Genomic DNA, 23,958 nt, shown 5'->3' with positions numbered 1-23,958 from the left:
GTTTCTGTCAGAAATTTCAACTGCTGATTTGTTCTGTGAGACTCATATTCTCAATCCCAGGTAGTTGTTTTACATTTTTAGGGATTTATATAGTGCTTGTGTCAAAAGGCAGCCTTGCAAAGTTATGCACATTTGTTACTTATTTGACTTTCCCTGATGGAATCGGTGGTTTACAACAAATATTCAGCACATCAGGAAAGTAGAGTTGAGGATTATCAGATCTACCATGATCTCATCGAATGGCAGCGCAGAATCGATAGCTGAATACCTGTTATGCTCTTACATTTTATGGTCTTACGATCATGTCTGTGCTAGCTCTTGCAAATTGATTCAATTTTTAAAATAATTTTTACATAGGATGTGGGTGTCTCTGGCACAAATCAGCAGTTCTGTGTTGATGACATTTTTAGAGTCTAGAGTCACATGTTGGTTAAATTAGGTACGATGGTCTCTCTTATTCATTTAGGGAGTGTGGTCTTCAACTGCCTGGGCAGCATTTGTTGCCCATCACTATTGCTTTGAAGAAGGTGATGATGCGCTGCCATTTTGAACTTTGCTGTCCATTTGGTGTAGGAGGCCCACTGTGATGTTAGGGAGGGAGTTACAGGATTTTGATCCAGTGACAGTGTCAACAGCGATATATTTCAGGATGGTAAATGACTTGGTGGGGAACTAGCAGATGTTTGTGTTCTCATGAATTTGCTGCCCCTTGTCTTTCTGTGAGATAGCAGTTGTGAGTTTGAAAGTTGATGTCTAAGGAGTATTGGTGAATTTTGCTGTACACATTGCAGATTTGTTTTGACTGTGATTTGCTAACGGAGGGAGTTTGTAATTTGGTGCCAATCAAGTAGGCAACGTCATCCTGAATGGTGTCAAGATTTTAGATGGTTGTTGGAGGTGCACTCATCCAGGCAAGTGGGGAGTTTGCATCGCACTGTAGATTTTTGCTTTGTAGATGGTGGGCTTTGATGAATTATTTGCTGCAGGTTTCCTAGCCTCTGATCTTCACTTGTAGCTGCAAGTTCAGTTTCTGGCCCACAGTGACCTTTGGTATGTTGTTAGTGGAGAATCTGTGAATATCAAGGGGCCCTTGTTAGATTCCCTCTTGTGAAGATAGTTAACATGTGGCATTTGTCTGGCACAAATCCTACTTGCCACTTGTCAGCCCAACCTGGATATTGTCCAGATTTTTCTGCTTTTGGGCATGAACTTCAGTATCCAAGGAATTGCAAAGGCTATACCTTCATCAGTAGTGATATAGAAAAAACTTTACTAGACTTATACCTGGAATTGTTATGAGATGGGCGGTTGTCTTGTGAGAGGGTGTTGGATTTGCTGAGTTGAGAAGACTAAAAGGTGTCTTAATTGAAATGATATATGATATATGATTCTGGGTGGATGTAAAGAGGATATTCTGGAACTAGGGGTTGCTGTTTAAAAATCAGGGGTCACATGTTTAGAACAGAGATGAGACCAAAATGTTTTCCTGAGGGTTGAGAGTCTTTGAATCTTTTCCTGAAAAAGTGGTGGAAGCAAAGTGATTGAATACTTTTATGGTTGAGGGGAATAGTTTCTTGTTAAACAAACTGTTGAAAGTTATCAGGGGTAGGCAAGAATGTACATTTGAGATTACAGTCAGATCAGTCATGATCTTATTCAATGTAAAGGAGTTGAATGGTGTGCTCCTGCTCCGAATTTGTTCGTTTGTAAGTATGGACCAGATTTGTAATTCTATTGTATTTCTTTTTATATCTTAGGTTTCGACATAGTCCAAACTGCTGGTATTTAAGAGATTGGACAATCCATAGCTGGATTCGACAGTGTTTGAAGTATGACGCGAGAGACAAGGCCTTGCACACTATAAGAAACCAGGTAAAATTATTAAACTATTTATTTGGATAAACCTGCATTGCAGTGAGGAACATTTTACGGAAAATGAAGAGCAATGCATCGCTGTATGAAAAGATAATTAGAATGGGTGAAGATATTTTAATTCCGTTCCAGTGTTAGTGGGATTGGTCTGAAAATTTGTCGGAAATGACTTATTTGTACATATTGAACACTTTAAGTGAATAATTTTTAAGTTAAATTCTCTGTATGTATATTGTAGTTCCGAGAAGCAACTAATTTAAACTTCATCACAGAATTGATAGTGCAATAAATTAAGCCTTTGGTATATGCCCAAGATGGAGTTCAGCAGAGAAATCCTGATAGCATAATAAAAAACAAAGTGTTCCCATTCAGAGCAGGAATCTAGCCATTTAGTGTGTGATTCTGTGTGGCATTATCAATCACACAAGCAGCATTATCTCATTTTGAGTCACAATGTGGTTGCTGAGCTATAACTTTGTCTTTATGAAAATTGGTAGTATGGTGTTATCAGAATATTCGTAAATGTGCTTCCAGAGATTGACTGATCACTTTAAATCATGAGTTTTATTCTCAAGCTGAACTTCATCAGAACACTCGAGCTGCTTTTTGTAACAGTTGTAAGAATTATACCGTCAAGCATATAATGAGAAAGATTTTTGATGCTTACACAGGTAGGAAATGGGACTTTTGATTTTATGGTAACACTAATCCCAGTTTGGTGGCAGCAATGTGCCAGAACACTCTCCTTTAGTAATAAATAGATCTAATATTTTTTGACAGGTTCCGGCTACCATCAGAAGGGGATTTCTGGCTCCAAGATCATAGTCTAGGTCTTCCTTTTTGTCATGAAATTACCACATTGTTTGATCTGAGAATAATGAGCACTTTCCCACAGTCAGAATAGAGAGAATGGTACAACTAAGGATAGAAGCAGTTGGCAGCTTTAATGGATCAGCAAGATTTAGTGACCTGCAGTTGAAAATATATCACTCTATCACCTGAACCTCTTGGCCATATTTCACATCAACGCACCCTTAATTTTTCAAGCAGTATCTAGTTCTATTGTTGCAAATATAGAAAAAAAATCAAATTCACTTCTTGAATTGCTGAGTCAATATTTGCACTTGAAAAGAAACACAATTTATATTCTAATGCATTTTATTTTCGACCAGAACATACAGATTATATTTTTATGGTCATAACATTTTTCATTTATAAAGTTAAAACATGGTTCAGTTTGTCATGGTGACAAAGTATAATGCTGATATATGAAACAGATGTTTTCCAGTGTCAGTTTTAATCTATTTTTTCCAAATTACCATGCGCTGTGCTATGCAATGACGTCAGTGAATAACCCTGAGTGATGTGAGGTCGCTGCAGTGAATTGCTTTAGTTAAATGTTTGCACGTTAAAAAGGCATTTTTTTTCTAATGTTTTAATGTCTTTTAAATATTTACAAAACAAGGAAAGTTTCTGATGCTGGTTCACTGGGCTGATCTTTTCTCTGAATTTGGGATTATTTGATCTGTGCACGTTTGTGTGTTGCAAGATGCACACCCGAGCCATGTGTGACTTTACGAGGGACTTCCACATTATCCTTTGTAATTTGTACTGATGTGCTCATGAAGTATGTGCACACAGGCAGGCCAGCTAGATGGGATGACTAGGTTCTTCATCACAGCAGCCCAGACCTCAGCATCGTATAAAGGCCCCACCCTGTGCCAACTTGGGTTTCTCCATATAACCATAAGATGAGAAATCCACCATTTCGCCTATTGAGTTTGCTCTACCATTCACTCAGATTGTGGCTGGTTTGATAATCCTCAACTCCACTCCTGGCATTTCCCTATAACCCTTGATTCCCTTACTGTTCAAAAATCTGTGTCTATCTCTGCCTTGAATATAATTAATGACCCAGCCTCAACAGCCCTCTGTGATAAATAATTCTACAGATCCACGACCTTCTGAGAGAAGAAATTCCTTCTCATCTGTGACTTAAACAACTTGAATCCCTTAAGCCCATGATCTGAGATTATGCCCACTGGTCTTAGACTTTCCCAAAAGGGAGAACAACCTTTCCACTTCTACCCAGTCAAGTCCCCTAAGAATTTTTTATATTTCCAGAGGTTCGCCTCTCATTCTTCCACATTCCAATGAGAACAAGCCCAATCTACTGAATCTCTCCCTATAGGATAATGACTCCATACTGTTCTCAGCCTACTGAACCTTCTCTGATGGGTCTCCAATGCCAGTTTACCTTCCCTTAGATATATATGGACCAAGACTGTTCACATGATTCCAGCCATGGTTGGACTGGTGCTTGTACAATTTTAGCAAGATCTCCTATTTTTATTGGCTATTGCCTTTGAAATAAAAGCCAATATTCCATTTACCTTCCCTATAACCCATGTCACCTCTTTGCCATCCATGTGTCCTCCATAAGCACCTGCCCAGAATGCACCTTTTCAGAAGATTTCAGACTCAACAGTTTTTCTAATTTTTTTTGACAAACTGTCTTAACCTGTTGTACTTCCAATGTTTTCCAAACTCAAAAACCACCAGAAGAAAAAGGTGTGTGAGAGGAAATCAGATTTTTATCTTGCACTTTAAATGTGGAGTCTGACCTCAACTTCGACAGGTGTGTGTTTTGCACACGAGACATTTCCAACACTCAAAGCGGCCAGAGCCAAGTTGAATTTCCTCCAAAAACAAATCAAAGCGTGGCTAGTTACGCAGTTTAGTATGCCTCCACACTCAGTCCTTTCAAAGGTTTGTGTGCATACATCCCTGCTGTCTCTGTTTCTGAATTTTCTATCATTTAGTTCATGTTCCCTCTTCTTATTCCTCTTACTTAAAGGGGAGCACTGTTGCAAACTCAACCAAATTCTGCAGCATGTATCTATTTTTCCTGAAAAGTTGAACTGTAGCAATTATTGTAATAAGAAGCAAACAGCTGGGGAATGGGGTTTGAATTACAAACACTCTCTGGTGATGAAATGCAGAGCAGCAATGAAAAAGAAGTGAACAGATGATTGCAGCTCCCAGTAAAATAGGCTGCACCAGGTCTCAATGTTTGACTATCAACAAAAACAATTCTGTGAGCCTGCAGTCAAATTATTGTTCTACAGGTAAGCTTTAAATGTGAAATTTTACATTGCTATTGAAGGTGACATGTGGGCAAACTACTGACACAGCGATATTTGTATCATACAATCTGCTCATTTAAAGGTGACAAATGACCAGAAAAACAGTTTAAAATTAGAATTAGCATTAGTGTCACGTACTCAAATGAGTACAGTGAGAAGTGTACAAGTCGCCAATTACATCACTATCTTAGGGACAGGTGCTCATAGAACATAGAACATAGAACAGTACAGCACAGAACAGGCCCTTCAGCCCACAATGTTGTGCCGACCATTGATCCTCATGTATGCACCCTCAAATTTCTGTGACCATATACATGTCCAGCAGTCTCTTAAATGACCCAATGACCTTGCTTCCACAACTGCTGCTGGCAACGCATTCCATGCTCTCACAACTCTCTGCGTAAAGAACCTGCCTCTGACATCCCCTCTATACTTTCCACCAACCAGCTTAAAACTATGACCCCTCGTGCTAGCCATTTCTGCCCTGGGAAATAGTCTCTGGCTATCAACTCTATCTATGCCTCTCATTATCTTTGTACAGCTTCTTCAGTTACAGCTCTGAGAAAAAGAGAGAAGTAAAAAGTCCAACATTGCAGATTTTAGGAATGACTTGTAAAATGGAGGAAAATAGTTCAGTACAATGGTCTTCCAAGCCAGTCCATGCTGGCACCCAGCCTCCCGTCTGCATCGGCCTTTGGTTCCAGACCGTGCCAGGCTTCGCCTCAGGGTTCACGAGGTTGGAGGATCACTCTGAAATCACCTCGAGACCGGAGGCCCACGCAGAGGCCACAGCATGCTGAGAGACTGCCACAATGGACCAATGAGAGATTAACATGCCAGGCCACTATGCGAGGCTGAGATGGCACCTCATTGGGTCCGCGTGGAGACCAGGAGTTCGGAGGCCACGTGGCGCTGGGGCTACAGTGTTGGAGCCTGGGAGGCTGAGAAAAGGAGGGGAAAAAAGCAAAAGTTTTAAAAAAAAGAGGAAGAAGAAAATGAATGGACAGAGCAGACAAGATCTGACTGAGGCGTCGTACTCCGCTGCCATTTTTTGGTGAACAGTTTTCTAACTAGAGTAAGCTATATTGCAGGGTGAATTGGGTGTCAATACTAGAGTCACTGCTTTTCTAATATTATGAATATTTGGCTAAGCTTCAAAAGCTGAAACCACTTAGCTAACTGGGATTCACAGTTTGACAAATTTTAGAGGCTATGATAGGACAGTATGACAGGATTTATCTGTCTTGGTGGTTTTTGAAGAGTTGTTGATTATTTGGGTTTTTTTGCAACTATGTGACCAGTTAAGAGGAATTTGTCTCATTGGCTGAGGATAATTTTTCAATATGATTTTATTTTTCACTGAAAGCTGTATTCAGTTGCAAGAGATTTATTTTTTTAAATGGCCATTTCAAATGATTCTCATTGCTATTGCATGGCTTCTGAAGATTGAGTTTTGGCGATTGGCTATAAGGAATCTATGGGTGAAATGGAGGAGGCATGAGTTGTATGAGGGTTGAGGTGGCATATGGAATGAAAGGGACGTCTGCCATTCATTGCTACAACTGGGTAGATGTCCCTGTGAAAAGTGGTAAGATGATGGTAGGATAAGCCACTGTATTCAGAGCTCCAGTCTGCTCGCCAGTTCCCTTTCTTTTTCCTTTTTCGCTTTTTCTTCTTCTCTCCTCTCTGTAGTAATTCTATTTCCCACCCCCTCCCCCAAACCCCAGCCCTTTTAACTACCCTACGTAAGGAGTTGGGAATGAGTCAGGTTGCGACCGGGAACCGCATGGCAGGAGCTGAACACGCAGTTTGTGTCCTGCAGCAACGGTAGATCAAGCACATTGGCCAGAATGATGGCGGTGGATCAAGAGTGGACATTCTTCAGTGGCAAGAGCAGGCCAGTGAGGCAGCAGCGGCAAGGGTGGGCCAGTGAAGCGGTGGTAGTCGACGATGAGAGCAAACCAGTGAGGCAGAGGTAGCTAGCGGTGAGGCGGCAGCAGTCGGCGGTGAGAGCGGGTCTGGTGAGGCGGCAGCAGTCGGCGGTGAGAGCGGGCCCGGTGAGGCAGTCGGCGGTGAGAGCGGGTCTGGTGAGGCAGTCGGCAGTGAGAGAGGGCCCGGTGAGGCAGTCGGCGGTGAGAGTGGGCCAGTGAGGCAGCGGCAGTCCTGAGTGTACTAGTGATTGGAGCAGCACCTGCACCATTGTAGAGATGGGACCTGGGACTCTGAGATCTGGACTTTTCTTTTTCTTGCTTACCTTTGGCTCTGTTGAATCTTTCAATTCCGGTTTTTGTAACCAAGTAGACACCAGTGAATGGCAACTTTGTGCACTTTTCGCTGTACTTATGTATTCCTATACTTAGTACATGTGACAAATAAATCTAAATATATAATTGTGGGTTTCCTACCCTGCTGGTCTTGCTATCTGCCCTTCTCTGCTGCTGCTGACTCAGGTCTGATTCAGTCTGATCCCCATCAAAATATGATAGCAGGGAGTGTATGTACAGAGATGGGACTGCTGAGTTGGAAACAAAGACACAAATTGCTGGAAAAGCTCAGCAGGTCCAGCAGCTTCTGTGAGGAGAAATCAGAGTTAACGCTTCAAGTCTGGTGACCGTCCATCAGAGCCTTGAGTCAGAATGTTTCCTTACTTGACCTTCTGAGCCGGCTTGTACGAAATCAACAGAAAATGTTATATACACAGATTTATTTGTCCAAACTTCTTTGATTTGATTGGTGATTGGTTATTTTATTATCCTCTCTTTTTCTCATTGTTTCAATTTACTTTGCAGATACAATATGGAATTTTTCCAGACAACTTCACATTTAATCTACTCATGGACTCCTTTATTAAAGAGGAAGATCTAAAAAGTAAGTGAGAAAATTGTTTATTGTATGAAGTACAGAAGTGTGCTAAAAATCTAACCTTGGCATTAAGCACCATATTTACATTTCATGACCTGTAAAGATTCCACTCACTAAAATCGCTTTAAATGAGTTGCTGATACCAAATGCTCTAGTAAGTATTGAATATCCGTTCACCTCCAACAGTATGCCATATCTTGTCTGGTTGCCAGATAACTCACCTCCCCTCTATATGGAGACCTGTCATATTTAAGTTCACCCACACTGAGTCCTGACATTACATCTTAATTTTGATTTGAATTATTGTTGTCATATTCACATACAGTGAAAAGTGTTGTTTTGCGCACTCTACAGGCAGATCATTACCATACAAAATTCATCAGGTAGCTGAACAAAGAGCAGAATCCAGAGTTACAGCTACAGAGAAGGTGCATAAGAGGTCAACATTACCATTTGAGAGGTCCGTTTAAAAGTCAGATAATGGGGGAAGAAGCTGTTCTTGAATCTGTTTGTTGTATGTATTCCAACTATTATATCTTCTGCCCATTGGAGGAGGTAACAAGAAAGTATAAAATGGGGAAGGAGGGGTCTTTAATTATGTTGGTTGCTTTCCTGAGGCAGTGGGAAGTACAGATGAAGTCAGTGGGTGGAAGATTGGTTTGCATGATGAACTGAGCAACTTTCGGTAGTTCTTAGGGTCTTTGGAACAGCAGTCGCCATACTACGTAGTGATGTACCCTGTTAGGATGCTTACTATAGTGCATGCATAAAAATCAGTACATGCCTTTGTGGACATATCAAATTTCCTTATTCTCCTCAGTAAGTAGAGGCATTGTTGTGCTTTCTTGACTGTCGCATCAATGTGGGTGGATCAGGACAGATTATTGGTGATCATCACTCCCAGGGACTTGATACTCCTGATCTTCTCCACCTTAGCATCATAAATGCAGCAGGGGCGTGCCTTCCACTCTCTTTGCTGAAGCCAGTGTCCAGCACCTTTGTTTTGCTGATGTTGATGGAGAGCTTGTTGCCTTTACAACATGCCACTAAGCTCTCAACCTCTTTCCTGTATTCTGCCTTGTCATTGTTTGAAATCCAACCTGCAATGGTAGTGTTGTCAACAAACTTGGAAATGGACTGGAATTTGGTCATGCAGTCATGAGTGTATGTGGAGTACAGTAGGGGGCCGAGTATGCAACCTTCCGGATACCAGTATTGAGGATCATGGCAGAGGAGGTTTTGTCATCTATTCTCACTGCTTGCAGTCTGTTCATTAGGAAGTTTAGAATCCAGTTACAGAAGGGAGAGCTGTGACCTGGATCTTGGAGTTTGGAGAAGACGTCATTTGGAATTATGGTGTTGAAGGCAAAGCTGTTGTCGATAAGTAAGAGTGTGACGTCGATATCCTTGTTATCCAGATGTTCCAGGGATGAATATAAGGTCAGGGATTGGATCTGCCATGGACCTGTTGAGGCATTCTGGGAGGTTGACGTTGATATAAGCCATGACTAATCTCTTGAAGCACTTCATAAGTGTGGAGGTCAGAGCCTCTGGGCAGTGGTCATTGAGGCACTTTGCATGATTTTCTTTGATATGGAGGTGCTGGTGTTGGACTGGGGCGGACAAAGCCAGAAGTCACACAACGCCAGGTTATAGTCCAACAGGTTTATTTGAAATCTCAAGCTTTCAGAGCACTGCTCCTTCAACAGGTGAACTGGCAAAGGAGCAGCACGCAGAAACTTGTAATTTTCTTTGCACCAAGATGATAGTGATCTTTTTGAAGCAGATAGAGACTTGACATTGAAGTAGGAGGGTTTAAAAATGTCAGCAAATACTCCCACCAGCTAGTCCATGCAGGATCTGAGTGCAGTCTGATGATGTACATCACATTATTGCACTTTAATGATGTATACCCCAGACCTCTACACTCCTCCTATAGATGCCAGAGTATTGGTCACTACCAGTAACCACTAAGCTCTAGCCTTTTGATACTTTTTTACTTACCTCACCCATCTATGCCTCAACAAAAACCTTTGCTATGCCCCCTACCCTTGTCTCTCCCACCATCTTTTTGCCAGTGATCACCCTGCTACCCTAACATGCCCCCACTCCTCCTCCTACTCACTTCACAAATCTGCAGGGGCACTTCCAGTTTGCTTTCATTCCAGATCTCTGACTGATTTCAATGAGAAAGCCTATAGATATAACTGACCAGGCCCCTGCCTGCTGTCTTTGTTATCCGCTGACTGATGATATGAAATCCCCTGATTGTTTGTTTAAGGCCCGACAGGAGTAACTGTTACCCACTGCCCAGATTACAGTCAGTGAGCACCTCATGTGGAGGATAGTCCCTGGTCAAGCCCCTGGACAGTGTGCAAACAGTGCACACGACTAATGACATCAGGAACCACCCTGTCCTGACATATACTTTTTTAGCAAGCAGCCTGTCTGAACGTCTGCCTGAAAGATCACATCATTACAAGACTGCTGATAGCCCCAGGCTCAGTGTGCAAACAGGCACAGCATGGGAAGGTAATACCGTTGGTGCCATGTGGGTGAGCATTAATAGTGTAAGTGAACAGTCCTGAGGCACAGCCTGGTCTAATCTCTGACCTGCATGGCTGTTCCTGCTCACAAAGTACCCATGCAGCAGCCTTCAAATGGTAGTTGCTCATGTGCCCTGCAATGTAGATTGTGCTTCCGAAGCATCCTGCATATTGAGCAGAGAGGTAGCATGATGATGGTGAGGGGTTGGCAAATGTCAAATGCCAATGTCCATAGACAAGGAGTGCATGCATCCTGAACCTGTGGATCATGCCTGGAGATATTGTTTGGAGCTGAGCAATATGGAGCCTCTTTGTAGCCAGTCATAAGATGTTTTCACTAGATACCAGCTCTGACCTCCCTGTTGAGAATTTGCAATTCTTGTTTGTTTGTGCTTTTCATAGGATAGGAAGCAGAATACTAATGAGGTGAATTGCAATATCAAAAAGGCTTTTAACAGATGTGACCCCTCCTCACCCCCTTAAGTGACAACTCTCCACTGCCTCGTGAGTACTGCCTGGCAATTGGAGTAAAGATGTACTGAATTGCTCCCAAAGTCGAAATAGGCGGTGTTGAACTTCACATTATGGGGGGAATTCCAGGAATTTGACCTAGCGCCAGTGGAGAAACAGTGATATACTTCCAAGTCAGGATGATGAATGGCTTTGAGCGGAACTTGAAGGTGGTGGTGGTCCCATGTATCTGCTGCCCGTGTCCTTTTGACAAGATCAGAAATCAAAGGACTCCAGGTTATAGCCCATCAGATTTATTTGAAAACCTAAGCTTTCGGAGCCTTAGTCCTCCTTCAGGTGCTAGTGAGAGAGATAGTATCAGACTAGGATATAAAAGAAAAATATCAAAGGTCCATACCTCTGAACCTTTGCTCTTTTTCTTATAAATTCTGTATCTGATACTATCTCTCTCACTAGCACCTGAAGAAGGACTGAAGCTCTGAAAACATGTGTTTTCAAGTAAGTCTGATGGACAATAATCTGGAATCATATGATTTCTGACCTTGTCCGCCCCAGTCCAACACTGGCATCTCCACATCTTGTCCTTTTGAGGAAGGGTGTTCCAAACACTCCTGATCCTCCGAAATAAAATTTCTTATCTGTCTCAATGTTTAAACAGGCCCCCTCTTTTTTAAAAACAGTGACCTTTAATTCTGTAACCTTCCATATGAGGAAATAATTTTCCATATCTGCACCCAAGACCCCTGAGGATCTTACATACTTCAATCAACTCCAAATCTTACTGTTTTAAACTCCAGCATTTACAAACCTAACATCTCAAATTTTTCCTCAGAGGGCAACCCACCCATTCTAGTTATTAGCCAGGGCATTTTTTTTCTTTATTTGGATTTTATTACAGAGGTAGTGATGATGATTAGCGTTTTCCACCAACATGTGGTGCCTGAGACTTCATTGCCTTGGTAAACTTCTGTTTAGGTGCTGCCTGCTGAATAGCCTTAGCAGTATCTGCACTGAATTTCTTTGTTGCTTCTTCGCCAGCCCTGAGTGCTTGTTCGTGAGCCTTGCATGACATGGGTTTCTGGTTCCTCTTAGTCATGTTCCCAGCAAGAGAGGCACCAGTGATAATTTATTGGAACTTCACTGCACAATGGGAGCACTATTTCTGAATTCCTTCAAACTGCCTCTTTTTGTCCCTGCACCTGTATAAGACAGTTCACTTGATCTGTTGACGTTTTCTCTTGGACTGTCTTGTACACATTATTCCAGATGTGGTGTCACCAACAGCCTGAATAACTGAAGCATAACCTCACTACTTTTGTGTCCCATATCAATAAATGTTGACATTTCATTACCCTTCCTAATTACTTGCTAGACATGCATCCCAATCTTTTGTGATTCATGCATTGGGACACCCAGAGCCCTCTGTATCTCAGAGCTTTGCATCTCTCATCGTCTAGATAATGTAGTTTTTTTGTTTTTATGTTTTCCTGCTGAAACGGGCAATCTCACAATTTCCCAAATCATTGCTCCATTTCCCAGGTCTTTGCCGCTCACTATTTGTATCTCTGTGTTGTATGTTGTCTTCACAACCTACTTTACCATCTATTTTTGTGTCATCAGCAAGTTTAGCCACCATATCTTTGCTTTCTTTATCCAATTCACTTACATAATTTGTAAAAAGTTGAGGTCCCAGCACTGATCCATGTGGTACACCACATGTTACATCATGCCAAACAGAAAATGACTCATTTGTGCCTGCTATCTGTTTCCTGTCACCTAGCCAGTCTTACATCCACACTGATATGGATGACTCCCCAGCCCCCACCACAACCCTCAACACCATGGGCTTTAATTTTCTGCAATAACCTTTGATATGACATCTTATAAAATTCCTTCTGGAAATCTAAGTGCAGTGTATCCAGAGATAGTAGGAACTGCCAATGCTGGAAAATCTGAGATAACAAAGTGTAGACTGGATGAACACAGTAGGCCAAGCAGCATCAGAGAAGCAGAAAAGCTGACATTTCAGGTTGAGACCCTTCTTCAGAAATCAGTACATCCAGTTCCTCTTTATCCACCCGACATATTACTCTTTCAAAGAGTACCACCAAGTTGCTTAGATATTCATTAACATTACTTATTTGGGGAGTAAACAAAGGTTGGGCTACACAACAAAAAGATGCATCTGATAATTTCAGCAATTATTTAAAAGGATGAGTGCTTTCCCCAGTGGCTCTAAGTATATATGCAATTGCTGTGTAGTGTTTCATAAACTTGTATATACCTAGAAAGGCAAAGTGTGTTTATGTGATAAATAAAGTGTAAGTGATAGTTTTTACCTCAATTGAAAATATTTTATTTCTAAAAAAATTGTAAGTATCACGTATGAAACTGTACTCTTCTTCCAGGTGCGATAGCTGTTGTCAATGAAATTATGCTACAAGAAGCGTTTGATGAGCCATGTACGCAGCTTCTTTCCCTCAATGTTCTACATAAATATCTACATAGTAAGCCAAAATTAAAGGTAAAAAAGAAACTGGTTTTCTCCAGCCCCAATTATGAAATGCATGTCTAACTCTGATTCGGCAGTTGAATTATATTGACAAGTTGCCAAGGAATTTATTTTCCCAGTGGAAAGACAATTTGAATTCTGCACACGTCTGCATTTTCATTCGTTAATCACATTTTGGCAGGCACAAAGGAGCATTAAGTTTCTCTTCAGTATTAACGTATTCAAGGGAAAATGATGCATTGAAGGGGAAACTAGATAAGCACAAACAAAAATGAATAAAGATAGCTGAGGAGTGGTGCATGAATACTTGTAGCAAACATTTGGGCCAAATGGACTGTTCTTTACCATACATTCTATGTATATTTCTCTCTTCAATCAACCAACAGATCATTGCAGTAACTGATGTGAGAGATAATAAAAGGAGTAGACCAGTGAGCCTTACCGCAGTTGTTTATAGACCAGTGAGCCTTACCTCACTTGTTGGTAAAGTGCTGGAAAAGGGTATAAGGGATAGGATTTATAATCATCTAGAAAAGAATAAACTGATTAGGGATAGTCGGGCACGGTTTTGTGAAGGGAAGATCGTGCCTCACGAACCTTATTGAGTTCTTTGAGAAGGTGACCAGACAGGTAGATGAGAGTAAACCGGTTGATGTGGTGTATATGGATTTCAGCAAGGCATTCGATAAGGTTCCCCACAGTAGGCTATTGTACAAAATGCAGAGGAATGGAGTTGTGGGAGATATAGCAGTTTGGATCGGAAATTGGCTTGCTGAAAGAAGACAGAAGGTGGTACTTGATGGGAAATGTTCATCCTGGAGACCAGTTACTAGTGGTGTACCGCAAGGGTCAGTGTTGGGTCCACTGCTGTTTGTCATTTTGTAAATGACCTGGATGAGGGCGTAGAAGGATGGGTTAGTAAATTTGCAGACGACACTAAGGTCGGCGGAGTTGTGGATAGTGATGCGGCCGCACTTGGAGTATTGTGTACAGTTCTGGTCACCGCATTATAAGAAGGATGTGGAAGCTTTGGAAAGGGTGCAGAGGAGATTTACTAGGATGTTGCCTGGTATGGAGGGAAGGTCTTACGAGGAAAGGCTGAGGGACTTGAGGCTGTTTTCATTAGAGAGAAGAAGGTTGAGAGATGACTTAATTGAAACATATAAAATAATCAGAGGGTTAGATAGGGTGGATAGGGAGAGCCTTTTTCCTAGGATGGTGACGGCGAGCACGAGGGGGCATAGCTTTAAATTGAGGAGTGAAAGATATAGGACAGATGTCAGAGGTAGTTTCTTTACTCAGAGAGTAGTAAGGGAATGGAACGCTTTGCCTGCAACAGTAGTAGATTCGCCAACTTTAGGTACATTTAAGTCGTCATTGGATAAGCATATGGACGTATATGAAATAGTGTAAGTTAGATGGGCTTGAGATCGGTATGACAGGTCGGCACAACATCGTGGGCCAAAGGGCCTGTACTGTGCTGTAATGTTCTATGTTCTATGATCTATTTGATCAAGTTTGAACCTGCAAACTGCAGTTGTAACCTTGAAGGTTAACAGTATCAATTTTCTAATCGTATTACGTGATGCTCACATCTAAACATTCTGGACAATTCCATCCATGTCTAAACATACATTACAATCCCATTCATTAGTTATAAGTTTTGCATTTATGGTGCTTGAACTGTACAGCAATCTTAACAATTAACAGAATTACTCAATGACCTGTTATGCTGTGATGGCAACCCTAACCCAAACCCTAACCCGAGCCCCAGACTCAACCAATCAGAATTGAATTGTTTTATTTTCTTCATGAAACTATGATTTTACTTGCTTTTATCTTGTGTGTATATAGATTAATCCTGACAAATTTAAGAAAGACAATTATGTGGAGCATTAAAACTGTCCTATGTATGATGCAATTTTATTGTTTTCTTTCATTTACAGATCAGTTATAGTATTGCACTTGATAGTGCAGTTCAATGTAAAATGCATTATCACTGCTGATCAGTTACCTGAAATTCGTCAGAAGATATTTTAAAGCATAGACAAGAGCACTGTTTAGCTGAAAAATTACTATTTTTGGATCCATGTTTCTTTAAGTTGTTCTCTGAGACAAGTCTTGTAAGGGGTTTTGATTTCTATCAAAATCATAGCTCGTAAACCAGATTAGCAATTCATAATTTTATATGGAAGACAGAGAACGTAGGGAAACAAATAGCGACATATTAGAAAATATCCATATTACAGAGAAGTTGCTGCTGGACGTCTTAAAATGCATAAAGGTGGATAAATCCCTGGTACCTGATCAGGTGTACTCAAAAACTCTTTGGCAGTCTAGGGAAGTGATTGCTGGGTCCTTGCTGAGATACTTGTATCATCGATACCTGCAGGTGAGGTGCCGAAAGACCGGAGGATGGTATGAAAAATGCAGAGAACTATAGACCAGTGAGCCTGACATCGGTGATGGGCAAGTTATTGGAGAGAATTCTGAAGGACAGGTTTTACATTTATTTGGAAAGTCATGGACTGATTGGGGCGAGTCAACATGGCTTTGTGTGTGGGAAATCGTATCTCACTAAGTCGAGTTTTTTGGTGAAGAAATGAGGAGGATTGGTGAGGGCAGAGCAGGGGATGTGATCTCAACAATGTTCCTCAGGGTGTACTAGTTAGCAATGTTAGATCGCATGGAATACAGGGAGAACTAGCCATGTGGATGCAGAACTGGCTCAAAGGTGGAAGACAGAGGGTGGTGGTGGAGGATTGATTTTCAGACTGGAGGCCTGTGACTAGCCATGTGCCTAAAGGATCAGTGCTGAGTCCGCAGCTTTTTGTCATTTATATAAATGATTTGGATGTGAACATAGGAGGTATGGTCAGTAAGTTTTCAGATGACCCCAAAATTGGAGGTGTATTGGACAGTGAAGAAGGTTATCCTGGAGTACAACAGGACCTTGATCAGGTGGGCTAAAGGGCCAAGGAAGACCCATCACTTTCAGATGGAACAAGACAAGAAAGAAAGCTACTTTTGTGCCTTAACCCAACTGAACAGTGCTTCATTCATCTCGCTATGTTAAAAGTCTATTCCATAGTTACATTATTGCATATTATGTAATTGATTTTGCTTTCCTATTCTGAAACTGATACCTGGAATTCCAAATCAAAACATCTGGCATTCAGCAGAGTCATGTGATGTAATCTGACCATCAATGTTGGGTATGATACACACATTCTCATCCTGAAGGACGGCCTTTTCCAACTGTGAACATTTGCTGGCATACTGACCCTTCCACAAATTTAACACCACAATAGGGTTTACCGCTTAACCACCTGCTTCCTAGCCACCTTAATCGTAGCCATTAATCAACAGATCTGCTTTCTCACAGCACAGCTTGCACTCACTGTCTTTGTTTTTTTTTGCTGCTGCTGATCTGTCTCCTTTCCAGTCTCCATGTCGAGCACTGAATGTATTCAAACCAGCCATAACAAACCCTGAATGCAGAAATATTGGTGTAGATTTCTCAACATATATTTCTGATTATATATCTATTATGATTATATTTCTGATGGCATTCTGCTATTATTCTTTGTGCAGTGTGAAAGCAGAACTGAAGCCAAGAATGTACAACCATGAGCGCTACTTTCCCTCCTTTGCTCTTCTAATTCAATGAGCCTTCTTTGGAAGGGCAAATGAGGTGGAGACCCATGTTTGGCATTGTCTCCACTGGCTTTTAGGACCCATGTGAAATTAGATCGAAGATGTCGAAAGTGCACAATTGAATAGTAGGATGCCAGTAAAGGAAAATACATCCGAAGTCATTTATATAAATGACTTGAATGGGAATATAGAAGTCATGGTTAGTAAGTTTGCAGATGATACCAAAATTGGTTCCGTAGTAGAGACAGAGAAGAAGGTTTTCTAAGATTAGAGAGGGATCTTGATCCAATGGGTAAATGGACTGAGAAATGGCAGATGGAATTCAATCTGGATGAATGCAGTCTATCGCATTTTGGTACAAAAAACAAGGATAGGGCTTGTACACTTAATAGTAGGGCCTTGGGTAGTGTTATAGAAAAGACAAACTTAGTGATGCAGGTATATAATTTTTTGAAGTTTGTGTCATATATAGACAAGTGGTTAAAAAAGGTGTTTATCTCATCCTTTTAAGTATAGGAGTTGGGAAGCCATGTTGAGTTTGTACAGTTTACAGTTTGTCGGACATTAATACGGCCTCTTCTGCAATACCATGTCCGGGTCTGGTTGCCTAGTTGTAGGAAGGATGTTGTTAAGCTGGAAAGGGCTCAAAAGAGATTTACAAGGATGTTGCCAGGTATGTAAGGTTTAAGTTATAAAGAAAGGCTGGATAGGCTGGGACTTTTCTCACTGGAGTGCAGGAGGTTGAGAGCCAACCTTAAACAAGTTTGTAAAATTATGAGGGGTGTTAATACGGTTAATGGTAGTTGTCTTTTCCCTAGGATGGGGAATTTTGAGATGAGGAGGCAGATTTTTCCATTGAGAGGAGAGAGATTTTAAAAAGGACACGAGGGGCAAATTTTTTTTGCAGAGTGGTTCAAGTGTGAAATGAACTTCCTGAGGGAGTGCTGGAAATGGGTACAATTACAACTTTTAAAAGACATTTGGATAAGTACATGAATAGGAAAGGTTTGGAGGGATGTGGGCCAGGAGTAGGCAGGGAGGACTAGGTTAGTTTGGGATTATGGTCAGCATGAACTGTTTGGACTGAAGAGTCTGTTTCCTGATGTATGACTCTGAGTGGCAGATGGAGTTTAATTAGATAAATGTGAGGTGCTACATTTTGGTAAGGCAAACCATGGCAGTATTTATACACTGAATGGTAAGGTCCTGGGAAATGTTGCTGAACAAAGACACCTTGGATTGCATGTTCATAGTTCCTTGAAAGTAGGGTCCCAGATACACAAGTAGTGAAGAAGACTTGCCTTTAAGGTCAATGCATTGAGTAAAGGAGTTGAGAGGTTATGCTGTAGCTGTACAGGACATTGGTTAAGCCACTCTTGTAATACTTTGTGCATTTCTGGCCTCTGCTAAGGAAGGCTGTTGTGATACTTCGAAAGGTTCAGAAAAGATTTACAAGGATGATGCTAGTGTTGGAGGGTGTGAGCTAGAGGGAGAGGCTGAATAGGCTGTGGGCTAGTTTCCCTGGAGTGTCAGAGGCTGAGGGGTGATCTAATTGAGGTTTATAAAATCACGAGGGGCACGGATAGGGTGAATAGCCAAGGGGTGGGGGCGTCCAAAACTAGAGGGCTTAGTTTAAAGTGAGAAGGAAAACATTTAGAAGGGACCTAAGGATAACTTTTTCATATATAGGGTAGTGTATGCATGAAATGAGCTGCCAGAGGAAATGTTAGAGGCTGGTACAATTGCAACATTTAAAAGGCATCTAGATGGGTATATGAATAAGAATGGATTAGAGGGATATGGGCCAAATACAGGCAAATAGGACTAAATTTCTTTAGGATAACTGGTCAGCATGGACGAATTGGATTGAAAGGTCTGTTTCCATGCTGTACAGCTCTATGATGCTGTGACTGTTATATGTATGAGAAATCCTGATGAAAACTTTATAGACAATCTTATTTCTTAAAATAAACGGATTTGATCTTATTTCCTCTGTATATTTCCAATGGATTGTTTATTGTTCTTTGAAGTCTTGTCGTCCAACTCACTCCCACCCACTTCCCAAACTTCCAGCTGTCACCTGTGGAGGTCACATCAGTGAACATACTGTGAACTGAAGGATCCACCACTCTTATAACCCATTCAGCTCCCTTAAACCTGAATCACTACCCAGGAACAAAGTTGCTTTTGTTTGCATTATAGTTTAATAATAGAGTTTCAAACCTGTTTGTTTCTATGCTCAGGTTTTTAATTGTAAAACTGTATACTTGTATAGAAATATAAATCTTGAAGAAAAATATATAAATCTATATAAAACTGTAAAAATGTATACTAACCACTCTCAACATGTTTTCCCAACTTCAAGTACGAGGCACATGATACTCCAGATCCAGCTGTCTTTTGTACATTTTAGAACTGTGCTAATAGTTCTATACTGCCTCCCCTTATTACATCTGTCAAAAAGCACCCCCTACTCATGTCTGTTAAGTTCCATTTGCCAGATATTGTCCATGTTCCCATATCCTGTTGTGGCTGATTTTTAACCTCCTCACTGGATTCATGCCTCCGAGTTTGGTATCACAGCAAATTTTGAAATTTTACTGTGTTTTGCAAAATCTAAGTCACTTAGAAACAATGGTCCTAGCACTGACCCTTGGTAAACACCACCGGCTACAATGCTGCAATTTGAAGTACGGCTATTTACAACATTTCTGTTCTCAAACCAACTTTTATCCAAACTGATTCTGACATTTCTATTCTATAAGGTTCGACAATGTTAATCAGTTTTTTTAATATAATACTTTGTCAGGTGCTTTCTTAAAATCCATGTCGACAAAATTCATCACATTCCCTCGTCAAGCCTTTCTGTAACCTCATCAAGAAATGCAGATTGTTTCACTAATTAAATTGCCTTTCAGAAATCCATGTTGTAGCTGTCTGTGGAAAAGGGATGAGCAGATGCTGGAAATTACTTTTGTGTTAATCAGCACTGATTAGAATCAGCTTTTATAATTTTATGTAAGCAGATTTCGTAACAGCTCACTGACTGTCCCTACCCCATGAATGTCCAATCTCAGAGATAGCAGGAACTGCAGATGCTGGAGAATCTGTGATAACAAGGTGTAGAGCTGGATGAACACAGCAGGCCAAGCAGCATCAGAGGAGCAGGAGGCTTGGCCTGCTGTGTTCATCCAGCTCTACACCTTGTTATCCCTGATGTCTAGTCTCATTCTGATTTATGGAGTTGATCCATTTTATTTTATGGTTCCATGTGGCAGGATTGTCGTGCCAGCTATTGACTGTGCCATATATAAAGTCTTCAATTCATCATGAAGCTTCCTGTGGTACAGCCTAACCAATGATCCACTGTGGTATAACATGCCATTCCAGAAGTGTATGAGACATCTGCAATTTCAATTCTTAGTACATGACAACAACCTTCTGTCAGCCAAGTGGCTTGTGATATAATTAAAGTGCGTGTGATATAATTCACAGTAATCCCATGATTTTCACTTCCCCACTTTGCACATCTTACAATTTGTGAGGTGACAGAAAGCGACTTTGTGGAATAATTTCCCACAAAATTCTGATTATGATTTCAATCAGAGGCTGCTGTTGAGATTTACAAAGATTTCAGACCATTTCTTTTATCTTGCATCAGTTTGTCTAACAGTTTATGTTGTCATTTCTTTCTGCATTTTTCAGCTTCTCTGTATAATTTTGTATGTGATTTTGACATTTATATGTTGTGGTCTGATTGTGTATTTACTAACTCTTGCATAAACAAAAGAACATGGTGACCATGTCACATGTTGTGTGTAGAAAATCTATAATAAGAGGCAATTGTTAATCCCATAGCCCGCTGCTCTGCTCTCAGCAAATGTAAGAATTTAGGTCTCAGTTAGTTGAAAAATTCAGCTTGAGACATTTTACTGAAGAGAAATTAAGGGTGTTGGAAGCAGGAAGAGTCCACAAAATTGAAATCTGAATCTGAAAAAATGAATCTTGGTTAATAGCTACTTGATAGAAATCTCTATAGTTGTGTAATGTACAATTTCCAGATCAAATGTATTCTTACCAGTTGTCCTTATTTGTGCACAATCTGCTGTTTTCTAGTGGGAAGATGAGAGGAATCTGGGTGCAACTTTACTGTTGGTTGGACTGAAGCAGAATAATACTGTTGGATTTAGCTCTCAACTTCTGGGTCTTGTATTTCTCGGTATGTTTCACACAGCTGTTTTCTTCAGTATATCTAATGTGCCATATACTTAGGTGTATGTGTTTATGTATAGAAACATAGGAAATAGGAGCAGGTGTAAGTCATTCAGCCCTTCCAGCCTGCTGCACCATTCAATATAATTGTAACTGATCATCCAACTTAGTACCCGGTTCCTGCTTTGTCTCCATACCCTATGATTCCTTTGACCCTAAAAACTATATCTAGCTCCTTCTTAAAAAACATTGAATGTTTTGGTCTCAATCACTTTCTGAGGCAGTGAATTCCACAGGCTCACTGCTCTCTGAGTGAAGAGATTTCTCCTCAGCTGAGTGCGAAGTGGTCTGCCCCACATCTTGAAACTGTGACTTCTGGTTCTGAACTTCCCAGTTATTGGTACCGTTTTTCCTGTGTTTAGCCTGTCTAATCCTATTAGAATGTTAAAGATATCTATGAAGTCCCTCCTCATTCCTCTGAACACCACTGAATATAGTCTTTTCACATGTCAGTCCTGCCATCCCAGCCAAACCTTCAATGCAATCCCTGTGTAGCCTTCCTTGGATAAGGAGACCAAAACTGCGCACAGTACTCCACATGTGGTTTCACCAAGCCCTGTACAATTGCAGCAAGATAGTCCTGCTCCTGTACTTAAATCCTTTCACTATGAAAGCTAACATAGCATTGCTATCTTCATAGCCTGCTGCACCTGCATGCTTAGTTTAAGTAAAAACTGAAAGAACCGTGGGTGCTGTACCTTGGGAACAAAAACAAAAGTTGCTGGAAAAGCTCAGCAGGTCTGGCAGCATCTTTAAAGAAAAATCAGAGTTAACATTTCGGGCCTGAGGAAGGCTTACCAGACCTGAAACATTAACTCTGATTTTTCTTCACAGAGGTTGCCAGATCTGCTAAGCTTTTCAAGCAACTTCTGTTTTTGAGCTTACTTTAAGTGACTGGTGAACAAGGACACCCAGGTCTCATTGCACCTCCCCCTTTCCAAATCTATTGAGATAATAATCTGACTTCCGGTTTTTGCTACCGAAGTGGGCTACCTTATACTCATTCACGTTAAACTTCATCTGCTATGCATTTGCCCACTCACTCAAATGTCTAAATCACACTGAAGAATAGAGTCATAGAGTTTTACAGTACAGAAAAAGGCCCTTCACTCATTGGGTCTGTACCAGTCAAAAACAGGTACCTAATATTCTAGAGATAATGGGAACTGCAGATGCTGGAGATTCCAAGATAATAAAATGTGAGGCTGGATGAACACAGCAGGCCAAGCAGCATCTCAGGAGCACAAAAGCTGACGTTTCGGGCCTAGACCCTTCATCAGAGAGCTGATGAAGGGTCTAGGCCCGAAACGTCAGCTTTTGTGCTCCTGAGATGCTGCTTGGCCTGCTGTGTTCATCCAGCCTCACATTTTATTACCTAATATTCTAGTCCCATTTTCCAGGACTGCGTCTTTGGTCTTGTATGCATTGTAAATATACATCTAAATATTTCTTAAATGTTAATGAGGATGTCTGCCTCTGTCACCCTTGCAGACAGAGAGTTCCAGAGCCCCTCCACCTTCTGGGTGAAGAACAATTTCCTCATGCCCTGTCCAACCCTCTTGCCACTCACCTTAAATTTATGCCCCAAGCTATTGACCCCTCAACCAAGGAGAGAGGTTTTTTTTGTCGAACCTGTCTGGGCCCCTCCTAATTTTATACATCTCAATCATGTCCTCCCTCTATGTTCTATGTTAGTCTTCTCAGTTCTGTGGAAAGCAATTTCAGTCTATCCAATTGCTTCCCATAACTGAAACACTCCAGCCCAAGCAACATCCTGGTAAATCTTCTGTGCGCCCTCTCCAGTTCAATCATACCCCTCCGATATTGTGGTTTTCAGGACTACACACAATACTCTGGGTCAAGCCAACATCCTATACAGTGCCAGGATAATCTCCCTGCTCTTAAACTCTATGCCTCAGCCAATAAAGGCAAGTATCCAATCTGCCACCTTACCCAATTTATCCAACTGTTCTTACACCTTAAATGGCTGGTGGACATGCGCATGAAGATCCCTCTGATTCTAGATGCTTCCCAAGGCTCCTCCATTCATGTATTCCCTTACATCGTCTGACCTGCCCAAGTGCTTGACGTCACATTTGTCTGGATTGCATTCAGTTTGTCACTAATCAGTCCACCTCACCAGCCTGTCTGTAACTTCTTGTAATCTAGGGCTGTCATCTTCACCGTTTACCTCCCTACCAATTTTTGTATCATTTGCAAACTTAGTGTTGAACCCTCTTACGTTCCCAGTGGGCACAGAGTTCTAGTTGAAAATCACCCCTCAACTATGAGCCCTTGCTCCCTGCCACTCATACATTTCTGGATCCAGTTAACAAAATTTCCTTGGATTCCATGAGTTCTACGCTTTGCTATCAGTGTCCCAGTTCAAGTAGGCTGGATCTCTGCATCCTCCTCTGTTCACCTTTCCACACAGCTTTGTGTCATCTGCAACTTGGAAATTTTACATTTAGTTTCTTATCTAATTCATTAATTAAATATTGTGAACAGCTGGGTCTAAGCACTGGTCCCTGCTGTGGTCTTCTAGTCACTGCCTGTCACTTGGAAAAAGACCCGTTTATTACCTAGATAATGAAATGTGAGGCTGGATGAACACAGCAGG

General features: G+C 41.2%; 1 protein-coding gene across 4 annotated transcripts in view; it reads left to right on the top strand.

The window, feature by feature from the left end:
• Positions 1 to 23,958, top strand: part of mrps27 (mitochondrial ribosomal protein S27) — an 81,499-nt gene that overhangs the window by 37,493 nt on the left and 20,048 nt on the right. For all 4 annotated transcript variants that reach the window (XM_048527037.2, XM_048527039.2, XM_048527040.2 and 1 more), the window contains exons 5-8: positions 1,758 to 1,872; positions 7,808 to 7,886; positions 13,306 to 13,421; positions 21,183 to 21,285. In XM_048527037.2, the coding sequence (XP_048382994.1) occupies positions 1,758 to 1,872; positions 7,808 to 7,886; positions 13,306 to 13,421; positions 21,183 to 21,285 (413 nt within the window). The remainder of the gene's footprint in view (positions 1 to 1,757; positions 1,873 to 7,807; positions 7,887 to 13,305; positions 13,422 to 21,182; positions 21,286 to 23,958) is intronic.

Source organism: Stegostoma tigrinum, chromosome 3, assembly GCF_030684315.1.
Source record: "Stegostoma tigrinum isolate sSteTig4 chromosome 3, sSteTig4.hap1, whole genome shotgun sequence".
Lineage (NCBI taxonomy): Eukaryota > Metazoa > Chordata > Chondrichthyes > Orectolobiformes > Stegostomatidae > Stegostoma > Stegostoma tigrinum.
Note: the sequence above shows the minus strand (reverse complement) of the source record. Positions and strands in the feature narration are given on the sequence as shown.